This window comes from Jaculus jaculus, chromosome 9 (assembly GCF_020740685.1).
Source record: "Jaculus jaculus isolate mJacJac1 chromosome 9, mJacJac1.mat.Y.cur, whole genome shotgun sequence".
NCBI lineage: Eukaryota > Metazoa > Chordata > Mammalia > Rodentia > Dipodidae > Jaculus > Jaculus jaculus.
This window is the reverse complement of record NC_059110.1, coordinates 78014686-78027380: the sequence shown is the minus strand read 5'-3', so window position 1 is coordinate 78027380 and position 12695 is coordinate 78014686. Positions and strand designations below refer to the sequence as shown.

Genomic DNA, 12695 nt, shown 5'->3' with positions numbered 1-12695 from the left:
TGTACATTTACATAATTTTTGCTAATGTGGGAAGTATACACATGCTTTTTCTTCAAATATTACTCTTTTAAATCTTTTTTTCAGTTAATAATCTTCACTTTTTCATGTCACTGAACTGAGCTTAAGCTCATACTCATTCCATATTCAAATTTGTTAATTTGTTCCAAAAGTCTTATGCATGGTTGGAGTGCCCCATGTGCATAAACTTCTCTGTAGAAGATAGGAAATATTACATTTTTTCCTTTTTTTTTTTTTTTTTTTGAAGTTGAGTCTTACTCTAGCCCTGGAATTCACTATGTAGTCTCAGGGTGGTCTCAAACTCACAACAGTCCTCCTACCTCGGCCTCCTGAGTACTAGGATTAAAGGTGTACATACCATGCCTGGCTTTTTAAAAAATTAATTAATTTATTTTTATTGACAACTTCCATAATTGTAAATAATAACCATGGTAATTTCCTTCCTTCCTACTTTCCCCTTCGCAATTCCACTCTCCATCATATCCCCTCCCCACTCAATCAGTCTCTTTTATTTTTGATGTCTTGATCTTTTCCTCCTCTTATGATGGTCTTGTATAGATAGTGTCAGGCACTGTGAGATCATGGATATCCAGGCCATTTTGTGTCTGGAAGGGTGCATTGTTAGGAGTCCTACTCTTCTTTTGGCTCTTACATTCTTTCTTTTGAGTCATCCCAGAGGGCACCACCATCTGAAAAAAGAAGCTTTTCTACCCAAAAGTGAGAGTAGCATTAATATGTGTGTACAAACATTAAGAGAAGTGTTTACTGGGTAGTTTGGTGAACATAATATAACATATATGCACTTAGCCAGACACCAGCAGGCATTACACCCCTAGGGCTCATGACTTCCCTGTCATAGGTTTTCAGTATCAGGGATGTATTCCCTCTTGTGGAGAAGGCCTGCAATCTAATTAGAGGGTGGTTGATTTCCCCAATAACAGATATGCCACTTTTGCACCCATTGGCTCATTTGGCCTATCTGGCCATACTTAAGGCTTACAGTGTCCACTGTTGTTTATCTCCATAGGTGACTTCTCTCTCCCTCATAGAGCTGCATGCAGCATAGCTTTTTCCAGCTTTCTGTCAGCTGGTCTACAGAGCTGATTTTCAGCTCAGCTCCAGCAGGATTTCTCAGTGATCTTGCAGCCCAAGCATGAGGAATCTTCAGCAATAGGATCTTACCATCTATGCCTGGTGGGAAACCAAGAACCTTGGAAATAGCCTAAAGTATTTAGGGTGGCATCAAGGACCTCCCTGGCTAACAACTCTCTGTAAGGTATCCCATCCCTGGCACTAAAATTTTTCTAGTAACAATCTATGGCTTCTGGGTATACCATTGTCCAAAAAAAGTAGGTTTCCTTATGACTTATTCATGGATTTTGATTAACCCTCCCCCTACCTTTCCTTTACTCAGTCTCTTCCCCTGACCTCACTTAGGCCTTTCCACCCCCCCATTAAGCTGTTTTTCTACTTACATATGTACAATACCATCCCCTTAAGCTCCCCCCCCCCACCCCATAACCCCTTTCTAGCTTACTGGCCTCTGCTACTGAGTTTTATTCCAACTCACATAAATTTTATAAAATGATAATTTTAACTCCAAAAATTTTAGCTAGGATTTTAAAAAATTTTAATTTAATATTTGCTTCAATTAATTAATTAATTTGAGAGAGAGGCAGATAGAGAATGGGTGTACCAGGGCCTCTACCCACTGCAAACAAACTCCAAACGTATGTGCCTCCTTGTGCATCTAGCTTATGTGGGTACTGGGGAATCCAGCCTGGGTCCTTAAGCTTCATAGACAAGTGTCTTAACCACTGAGCCATCTCTCCAGCCCTTACATTTGTTTTAGAAAAGGCTATTCCTGGGGCTAGGGAGATAATTTAGTAGTTAAAAGCATTTTTTACAAGCCTGTACGCCCAGATTTGATCCTCTCCAACACATAAAGCCAGGCACAAAGTGGCATACATGTCTGTGATTTTGATGTGCCTATAACAATGGGAGGGAAGCCAAGGTAATACTGAAGCTCATGGGCCAGCTAGACTAACGTTTGCAGCATCAAAACACAAGTGAATTCCAAGTCAGTCTGTTAGATCCTACCTGAAAGAAAAAAAAAAAGAGAGAGTGAGAGAAAGTAGAATAACTCCCACATACCTTAACCAGTTTAACCAATTAACAACTCAACATTATTTGACTTAAACCTCACCTACTTTCTTCCATTTCCTCCTCCTCCTCCTCTTCCTTCTCTTCTTCTTCTTTTTTTTCAAATTGTTTTGAAGCAGGCTTTGGAGAGATGGCTTAGCAGGTAGGGCACTTGTCTGCAAAGCTTAAAGACTCAGGTTCTATCCCAAGTACACACATAAGCCAGAATCACAAGGTGACATATGCGTCTGGAGTTCATTTGCAGTGGCTAGAGGCCCTGATGCACCTGTTCTCTCTCTCTGTCTGCCTTTCTCAAATAAACAAATAAACTATTTGTAGAAAGTCTTATCATATCATTTTATCTTTGTCATTGTACGTTTCTAAAAGGCAAGGATTCAAAAAAAAAAAAAAACCCAACTTACCCATAATGCTGTTAGTTACCTTTTTCACTTAAAAACAAACACACAAAAATAATATATGCATCAACTCTTTAAGATCAGCATCAGTCTATTCATGTCTGTTTTCTATAGTAGGCTTTCCAGCAATCACCTTCACTTTCAGCAGGTCCTGTTGCTACCAACTCCTTAGTTTTGTAGCCATTACCACATCTCTCTGTCCTTTTTAATTAATTTTTTAAATTTATTTTATTTTATTTACTAGAAAAAGAGGTAGGATCTTGCTCTAGCCCAGGCTGACCTTGAACTCAGTGCGATCCTCCTACCTTTGCTTTCTGCCCCCCAGTGCTGGGATTAAAGGCATATACCACCATGCCCTGCCCTGCCCTTACTAGAGCTTGGGAGGGAACCAAGGTAAGTACATTCATTGCTTGTGACTTCTTTGAACATTGCTAATAACTGGTTACTCAGCTGTTACTGTGAAACCTTGTGGGAGTGGCCATTCCTCCTCAGAGCCTCCTAATCCATCTATATGCCTCACCCACACAGGCAAGCACACTGTAATGATGAGCTTTCCCCTTGGACTTCTATTTGATGAAGTTAATGGCAACTGCTGCTTCCCTCCTTCCCAGAGCAGCTCATTATGTTTAAAGAAATGGATCCAATCCTGTTACTTCTAGTTAATCTCTTTTCTACTGTAAATATTCCATAGTCTGCAGCTGAGTCATAGAGGGTAGAATGCTTACCTAGAGTGTGTGAGGCCCTGGGTTTGATCCTCAGCATCACAGGAGGGTGGTGGTGAAATGTATCTAGTCTTCTGTCTATCATGGTCTCTATTCTCTGACCTCTTTTACTTTTAAACTTCATTTTCTGTTTATTTATTTGAGAGAGGGAGAGAGAATGGGCGCACCAGGGCTTCCAGCCATTGCAAACAAACTCCAGATACATGCGCCCCCTTGTGCATCTGGTTTACATGGGTCCTGGAGTCGAACCAAGGTCCTTTGGCTTTGCAGGCAAACGCCCTAACTGCTAAGCCATCTCTCCAGCCCTTCTCTGACCTCTTATTTCATTTGCTTTTGAGGTGTAGCTCTACTCAGCTCTTCTGATTGGGTCTGATTTAGAGTAGAACTAGATGTCTGTGTATTTACTTGTTTTTGTGAATAGTACCTGAGAGGAAAAGAAACATCTTAAGGAAGGAAAAGGTTTATTCTGGCTTACAATTTTAAGGGCATATATCCTACCATAGCAGGAAGGTATGGTGGCAGGATTTGGAAGCTGATTGGTCACATTGTATCAGCCATCTGCAAGCAGAGGATGTGGGGGTCGATTCACTCCTAGTGACTCACTTCCTCCACCAAAGCTCCATCTCCTAAAAGTTTGACAGCTTTTCCAAACAGCACCACTCGCTGGGGACAAAGTGTTTAAACACATAAGATTACTAGCTTATGACATTTCACATTCAAATTACAACACTTAGGCTGAGGAGATGGCTAGCGATTAAGGTGCTTGCCTGGGAAGCCTAAGGACTAAGGTTCAATTCCCCATTACCCCCATAAGCTAGAGGCATAAGGTGGTGCATGCCTCTGGAGTTTGTTTGCAGTGGCTGGATGGAGGCCTTGCCATACCTGTGTTCTTTCTCTCTCTGCCTCCTTCCCTCCCTCTCAAATAAGTAAATCAAATATGTTTAAAAACCACAGCACTTTCCTTTTGAGCAGAATACTTTGATTGATGTATTCATTGATCCTACTAACTATTTTGGATATTTTGTCTGGGTAAGTAGAAGCAAAAAGACTACTATTTTTTTTTCCCCCTTGGCATTCTCTATCTCCCATCTTGCATTTAGGCCCATGGCTTTTGGACCCCAAATTAGGAACTTGTATTTGTTCCTAATGCTACATTGTTTAGAGTTCTGTGGTGGGAGGGAATAAGGGGTATTATATCCACAAAACTTCAATGGGTTATTTCCTTGTTTCACAGAGCAGAGGAATAATGAAAGGGGGCAGGAGTTTTGAGGAAGAGAAGCTTCCTTAGAAAGGAGGGCAGAAGAGGCTGGAGTAGTTCATTGTGAGGAGAGTATAAGTGTTTATCAGCAGCTAGACAGAACCCAGGATGAGGGAGGGATTGCTGTTGGGGGAAAGGACACCATTGCTCATGAACAAGACAGGAAATGAAGGGACAGAGGTTGCATATTAGAAGTAGGTAAACCATGTTAGTTCTGAAGTACAGAGTGTTTGAAAGAAAAGGCCCTGTTAAAGCTGAGATGCCACTGCAGGCCAGTTTGTTCTCTCTACTGCTTTGTATCTAGCACTTTGAAACTGTTGAAAAATTTTGCAATAGATGCTTTCTTCAGAACTTATTTGGGGGAGGTGAAGGACTTACCCTCTTGGAGGAGAGATGAGATAATAAAATCGTTTACACATACAGCCTACAAAGCACATTGAGTTACTATCCTATCTTTATTTGTTCTTTAAATGATGTATGTGGACTCCTTTGCCTCCAACTCAGATACTGGGTGTTAGAGTACTTATATCTCTTATCTTGTAGGCCTTTGCCCAATTTGATGCTGAGGGTGATGGGACAGTTGATGCAGAGAACATGTTGGAGGCCCTCAAGAACTCCAGTGGAGCAAATCTTCAAGGGGAGCTGAGCCATATCATCAGACAGCTACAAGCCTGCTCTCTTGTTCCAGGTAAGGCTCCCATGTAAATGCAAAATGCCTAGCATGCTTATTGAAGGACTGGGGATTTAGCTCAGTAGAAGGGTGCTTGCCCAACAAGTGCAAGACCAAGGGTTCAGTCCTCAGCATTGAAGGAAACAAAGTGCTCTTAGAACCAAAACGAGTTTTAGTGTATTTCATACTGAGATTAGGCAAGCTTGTGACACCATCAAGTAACCCTCTCCCACAAAAAAACCCTGTCATTGGGTGTGTTATCTGAAGTAGCTGCTGCATTTGCTCCTTAACACAGTGCTAGCTGGGCACTTTCTGCACCTCTGTCAGGAGCTGCTTCCCTTAGTGGCTCTTCTTATGCTCTGCCGTAGGAAGCCATCCCTGGCCCTATTGTATGCTCACTTGTTGTTTGCATTTCTTTTTTTGTAACATTATTCCATTGTAATTAATTAATTGATTAATCTATTATTAAAATGTCTGTATGCTTTGAGCTCCAGGAGGGCAGGGACTATCTCTTATTTCTGCTGTGTCCTTACATTTTAGAACTATTTTTTCTCTTTGGCATTTTAGCGGTTCTTTCATTTATTTTATTTTTATTTTGTGAGAGTGAGAGAGAGAGAGAATGTGCACATGCTAGGGCATTTAGCCACTGGGATTGAACTCCAGATATGTGTGCCCCCTTGTAGAGTATGTGCAACATTGTGTGTTTGTGTCACTGTGTATCTGGCTACATGAAACCTGGAGATTCAAACCAATTGAATTCTTAGGCTTTGCAGGCAATTGCCTTAACCACTAAACCATCTCTCCAGTGTTTTTTTTTTTTTTTTGTTGGTTCTTGTTTATGAAAACTATTACTTTAAATTTTAATAAGCCAGGCATACATGATGGCATACGTCTTTAATCCCAGGACTTGGTAGGCAGAGGTAGGAGGATTACCTCTAGTTTGAGGCCACCCTGAGATGACATAGTGAATTCCAGGTCAGCCTGGGCTAGTGTGAAACCCTACCTCAAAAAACCAAAAATAAAAATAGAAAAAAAAAATAAGAAAGAATAAAAATAGGGCTGGAGAGATGGTTTAGCGGTTAAGGTGCTGACTATTTTCATTTCAGGCTTTCCTTGAACTCTCAGTGATCCTCATCCTCCCAGGTGCTGGGATTAAAGGTGTTTGCTACCACATCTGGCTAGAAAAGGCAGTTTTAAAATTTTATTTTATTTTATTTGTTAGAGAGGTAGATAGAGAATAGGTACACTAAGACCTCCGGCCACTGTAAACAAACTCCAGATGCATGCGCTGCCTTGTGCATCTGGCCTACGTGGGTCCTGGGGAATTGAACCTGGGTCATTTGGCTTTATAGGCAAGTGCCTTAACCGCTAAGCCATATCTCCAGCCCAAGAGAAAGTATTTTTAAAAATTATTTACTTGGGCTGGAGAGATGAGCTTATAATTATTTATTTATTTGCTTTTTTGTTTTCTGAGGTAGGGTTTCGCTCTAGCTCAGGCTGTCCTGGAATTCACTATGTAGTCTCATGGTGGCCTCAAACTCATGGTGATCCTCCTACCTCTGCCTCTCAAGTGCTGGGATTAAAGGCATGCGCCACCACACCCAGTTTAAAAATTTTTTGTTGGTGTGTGTGCATGCACCCACATGTATATGTGAGTGCACCAAAATCTCTTGTCACTGCATTTGAATACCTTTCTGGCTTTATCTGAGTGCCTGGAGAATATCTGAGTGCCTAGGGAATTAGTTGAACCTGTGTTGTCAGGATTTGTAAGCAAACACCTTTAATCATTGGGCTATGTCCACAGGCCCAAAAAAGCATCTTTTAAAAATTACTGTAAACTGGGCATGGTGGCACATGCCTTTCATCCCAGCATTTGGGAAGGCTGAAGTAGGAGGATTGCCATGAGTTTGAGGCCACCCTGAGACTACATAGTGAATTCCAGGTTAGCCTGGGCTAGAGTGAGACCCTACCTTGAAAAAAAAAATATTTGCAAGGAGAGAGAGGGAGAAAGATAGAATGGGGCATGCCACTGCAAATGAACTCCAGATACATGTGCCACTTCGTTCATCTAGCTTTATATGGTTACTGGGAAATCAAATGTAGGTGGTCAGGCTTTGCAAGCAAGTACCTTAACTGCTGACCCTTCTCTCAAGTCCATGAAAATTTACTGAATGATACAATTATGTGTATGTTGTTTTCCTTTTTTTTTTTTTTTTCAGGTAGGGTCTCTAGCCTAGACTGATCTTGAACTCACTCTGTAGTCCCAGATTGGCCTTAAACTCATGGTGATCCTCCTGCCTGTGCTTCCCAAGTGCTGGGATTAAAGGCGTGCACCACCATTTCTGGCTGTATGTATGTATGTGTGTGTATATATATATGTATATGCATATATATAATAGTGTAATTCATTAAAAAGTAAAAAAGAAGCTGGGCATGGTGTCGCACACCTTTAATCCCAGCACTCTGAATGCAGAGGTAGGAGAATCACCATGAGTTTGAGACCCCCTGAGACTACATAGTTAATTCCACATCAGCCTGGGCCAGAGTGAGACCCTACCTTGAAAAACCAAAAGAAAAAAAAAAGTGAAAAAGAGGGTTGGGGAGATGGCTTAGTGGTTAAAGCACTTGCCTGTGAAACCTAAGGATGGACCCATGTAAGACAGGTGCACAAGGTATCATAAGCACACAAGGTGGCACACCTGTCTGGAGTTTTGATTTCAGTGGATGGAGGACCTGGCATACCAATTCTCTCCCTCCCTCTCTGTTTGCAAATAAATATTGACCTTAGTTGTCCTTGAGGCTCATAAAATGACATCACTATTGCCAGCTGTTTCTGAATTTCTGCAGAAACATATTCAGATAAGTAGTTAATTGGCTGTCTTATAAAATGTATTCTTAAATTGAGATTGCCACTGGTTGGTTTCTTTCTTTTAAAACTTATTTAGATTTTTAAATGATAAAGTTCAAACCATCAGTGAAGATTAGCAATGGTTGCTTAATTCATCCAGGCCAGTTAAGCCACCAGGCAGGGAATGTGGAAACTTGTGGTTGCCTTCCAAAAACGATAAAATGGATTTTGTCTTTTTAGGTTTCATCGACATTTTCTCAGAGTCAAAGGAGGGCCTCAGTGTTCACTCGTCAATGATACTGCGCTTTCTGCACCGCAATCGGATCTCTAGCACGGTGATTCCCTACCCGATGTTGGACCATTGCAATAACATGTGCACCATGCGATCTTCCGTTCTGAAGGAGTCTTTGGATCAACTGGTTCAGAAAGAAAAGGGTATGCATATGGCAGATTCTCTTGAAAATAATCTGCCACTAATCATTATGTCTTCAAAACCTAGTTTACAGTAGTAGGATGATCCTGTTCTACTCCTTGCCTATATTTCTGAATATATCATAGTAACCAGTTTGTAGCATAAGAGGGTGGCCCCGAGCCTCCCTTCTTAACACAACTGGTTTTAGTTTTTCATTCAGTTCTCTACTCACATGTCACTTCAGATATGCCTTTCCTCCTCACTCTTATCTAATTGTACCCTCTCCTCCCATTCCTCTATTCCTACCTTCTGGTGACTTTCACCTTTGCATGTCTCAAGGTCTGCATGCACTTACCATTTTTTGAAGTCATAGCATTAATTTAATTGTATTTTAGTTGCCCTGTTTGCTTCCTTGTTCTTAGTGCCTGGGACTTTCTGTCCCATAATAGATCCTCAAGGAGTATTTGTTGAGTAAATGAGGGAAGCCACAGATTTATTTGGTGGTGGTAGCAGGGGTGGTAATATATATGTAGAGGCCAGGTTTACAAATGAAGATTGGATATGAGGACTGGAGAGATGGCTTAGTGGTTAAAGCATTTGCTTGTGAAGCCAAAGGAACAAAGTTTGATTCCCCAGTAACCACATAAGCCAGTTGCACAGGGTGGTGCAGGCATCTGGAATTTGTTTGTGGCTGGAGGCCCTGGAGCACCCGTACTCTATCTGCTTCTCTCTTTCAAATAAATAAATGAAATTTTTTTAAAAAAAGATTGGATATGACTCTTCAACAGGTTAGGGTAACTGGTTAGCCATTCAGGAAAAAAACAAAACAAAACAAGAAAATTGGATTATTTTTTGTTTTTTAAGGTAGGGTCTCACTGTAGCCCAGGCTGACCTGGAATTCACTATGTAGGTCTCATGGTGCCCTTGAACTTGCAGTAATCCTCCTACCTCTGCTTCCCAAATTCTGGGATTAAAGGTGTACACCATTATGCCTGGCTAAAACTAGATTCTTATTTCATTCCATTCATTAAAGTAAATTTCATTCCAAAAAGTTGAACTAGGAAAAAAAGAATAAAGGAAGAATTGATACAAGTGCTAGAAGAGCCAGATGCCTAGCACTTTGAAGCTAAGGCAGGAAGGTCGCCATAAATTCAAGGCCATTTTGGGCCATATGTACAGTGAGACTCTGTCTCAAAAATAAACAAACAAGCAAACAAACAATACTAGAAGAGAACAAAATAGTCCTTTTATAAAATATGAGGCACCCTTTCTAAGAAAGGCATGAAAATCTAGACCTAGAGAAGAAAAGATTAATAACTCAGACTACATAAAAATGTAAGGGGGAGAAGCTGACTCAGTGAGTAAAGTGCTTGACACATGAGCAGAAGGACCCCAGTTACCCACATCTCCTACCTCTACCACCTGGATTCTGGGATTAAAGGCACGTGCCACCATACTTGGGGTTCGTTCTCTCTCTCCCTCTCTGTCTCTCTGTCTCTCTCTCCCTCTTTCTCCCTCTCGGTAGGGTCTAGCTATAGTGCAGAATTACCTGGAATTCACTATGTAGTCTCAGGGTGTCCTTGAACCACAGCAGTCCTTCTACCTCTGCCACCTGAGTGCTGGGTTTGAAGGCATATGCCACCACACTCAGTTATCTTTCTTTTGTTTTTTTGAGGTAGGGTCTTGCTGTAGAATTCACTGTGTAGTTTTAGGTGGCCTCGAACTCACAGTGATCCTCCTAACTCTGCTTCTGAAATGGTAAGATTAAAAGCATGTTCTACCGGACTGGACAAAGCCAAAGGACCTCAGTTCGATTCCCCAGGACCTACATAAGCCAGATGCACAGGTGGCACATACGTCTTAAGTTCATTTGCAGTGGCCAGATGTCCATTCTCTCTCTCTCTCTCTGCCTCTTTCTCTCTCAAATAATTAATTAATTAATTTAAAAAGTTAAGTTTTTTTAAAAAAATATTTTATTTTTATTTATTTATTTGACAGAGAAAGAGGAGGAGAGAGAGAATGGGTGCGCCAATGCTTCCAGCCATTATAGACCAACTGCAGATATGTGTGCCCCCTTGTGCATCTGGCTAACATGGGTCCTGGGGAATAGAACCTGGGTCCTTTGGCTTTGTAGGCAAACGCCTTAAGCCTTAAGCCATCCCTCCAGCCCAGGTTGTTTTTTTAAAGCATGTGTTTTTCTTTCTATTTTTTAAAATGTTTTTTTTTTTTTTAAGTTTATTTCAGAGATAGAGAGAAAAGGGGCTTTAGGGCTTGTTTCTGCTGCCTATGAACTTGGTGTATCTGGAAGGCTTTACATAGGTACTGAGAAATTAAACCTTGGACCAGAAGGTTTTGCAGCCAAGTCCCTTTACCTGCTAAGCCATCTCCTCAATCTTCTTCTTCCCATTCGTATTTTAAGCCAGAGTCTCTTACTTATCCTAGACTTGTCATTTTTTCACAAGCTCTATCAATTCCTGGGTATCTGTTCTCCCTGCAGCACTGGGATTACAGGCGTGCATGGCCTTACCCAACTGTTTATATGGGTCCTAGTGATCTAACTCAGCTTTCTCTCAGGTTTCCTTGGGCCATCATGTTTGAGCATGAAGTACTCTTAACTACTGAGCCATTTTTCCCGTCAGTCCATGATGAAATTTTTTTTAGGAACTATTCTTGGCCAATTACTCAAACTGATTGTTCTTTAGTTTCTTCACATCTAAAGTGAATTAAGCCAGGTTTTATGGCACAAGCCTTTAACCCCAGCACTTGGGAGACAGAGGTAGGAAGAACACTGTGAGCTTGAAGCCTGCCTGGGGCTACAGGTCAGCCTGGACTTGAGTGAGACCTTGCTTCAAAAAATAAAAAATAAAAAAATAAAATAAAATGAATTTATAGGTAAAAAATGCATAGAAAAGCCAGGTGTGATCGTACATGCCTACCCATTAAGCACTCAAGTAAACATTAGCTATTACATGTGCATATATATACATTATCCAATGTCTGTAAAATACATAAATTTAAGAAAAGGCTAGCAATCCACAAGAAAACATGAGTTGAGTAAGACCAGAGAATACTCAGAAATGTAAGGGACTTAAAATGCCTCATTCATAATTAAAGAAATGTAAATCTCTTAGCATGGTTTTTAAATATAGAAATGATTTAAATATTATGCTATAATGAGATAATAAGACAATCATTGGCCAATGAGGTCTTTTTGTTTGTTTATTTAATTTATTTATTTGAGAGCGACAGACAGAGAAAGAGGCAGATAGAGAGAGAGAGAGAGAGAGAGAGAGAGAGAGAGAGAGAGAGAGAATGGGTGCGCCAGGGCCTGCAGCTCCTGCAAACGAACTCCAGACACATGCACCCCCTTGTGCATCTGGCTAACATGGGTCTTGGGGAATTGAGCCTCAAACCGGGGTCCTTAGGCTTCACAGGCAAGCGCTTAACCACTAAGCCATCTCTCCAGCCCCCAGTGAGTTTTTGGGAAGAGATTTTTAAGGAATGTTAGTTTCTAGTGCCAAAATACTAAATGTTTTTCTGTTTTCTAAATGTTTTAAATGGCTATTTTTTTCCCTTTGTGGGCAGGTACATTAATGGGTGACCTGTCTCTCCAGTCCTCTTTTTCCCTTTGTGAAATAGGTTTGCGAAAATAAACTTTGTGTTATTTTTTTTCTTCCTTCCTTACAGAAAGCCCTGGAGATCTAGCCAGAAGTCCAGAGATAGATAAACTCACAAAGTCAGTCACAAAGTGCTATGCTTATATAGAAACATCCTCCAATCCTGCAGACATCTATAGGATGACAAATGGAGAAACATCATCTTACTGGCAGTCAGATGGCAGTGCCCGCTCACACTGGATTCGGTGGGTGGTACAATACTTATTATTTTGAAATTTGGAATATTCTCTACTTGACGACCTTTTTTTTCTTATTATGAATGATTATCTGTGAAGATGCTTCATGAATCAAGTAAAAGGAATAATCTAAAATCATGTAATCTGGTTCATATTTTCACAAATATACAATTTGCTTGATATTTTAAAGGAGAAATTAGCATTTGATTAATATTTTATGGTTCTGATGTTACATCCTTTGGACTAACCGCTGAGGAAAATTAGCATCACAGAGGAAAGTACTATTCTTACATCAGGTGTGACTGTATTTCTTAAAATCCTTCTTGTAATTAAAAAAAAAACACAAAACATTGCAG

General features: G+C 40.6%; 1 protein-coding gene across 2 annotated transcripts in view; it reads left to right on the top strand.

Moving 5' to 3' along the window:
- Window positions 1-12695, top strand: part of Zzef1 (zinc finger ZZ-type and EF-hand domain containing 1) — a 199177-nt gene that overhangs the window by 17501 nt on the left and 168981 nt on the right. For both annotated transcript variants that reach the window (XM_045159638.1, XM_045159637.1), the window contains exons 2-4: window positions 5100-5244; window positions 8315-8509; window positions 12174-12348. In XM_045159638.1, coding sequence (XP_045015573.1) covers window positions 5100-5244; window positions 8315-8509; window positions 12174-12348 — 515 coding nt within the window. The remainder of the gene's footprint in view (window positions 1-5099; window positions 5245-8314; window positions 8510-12173; window positions 12349-12695) is intronic.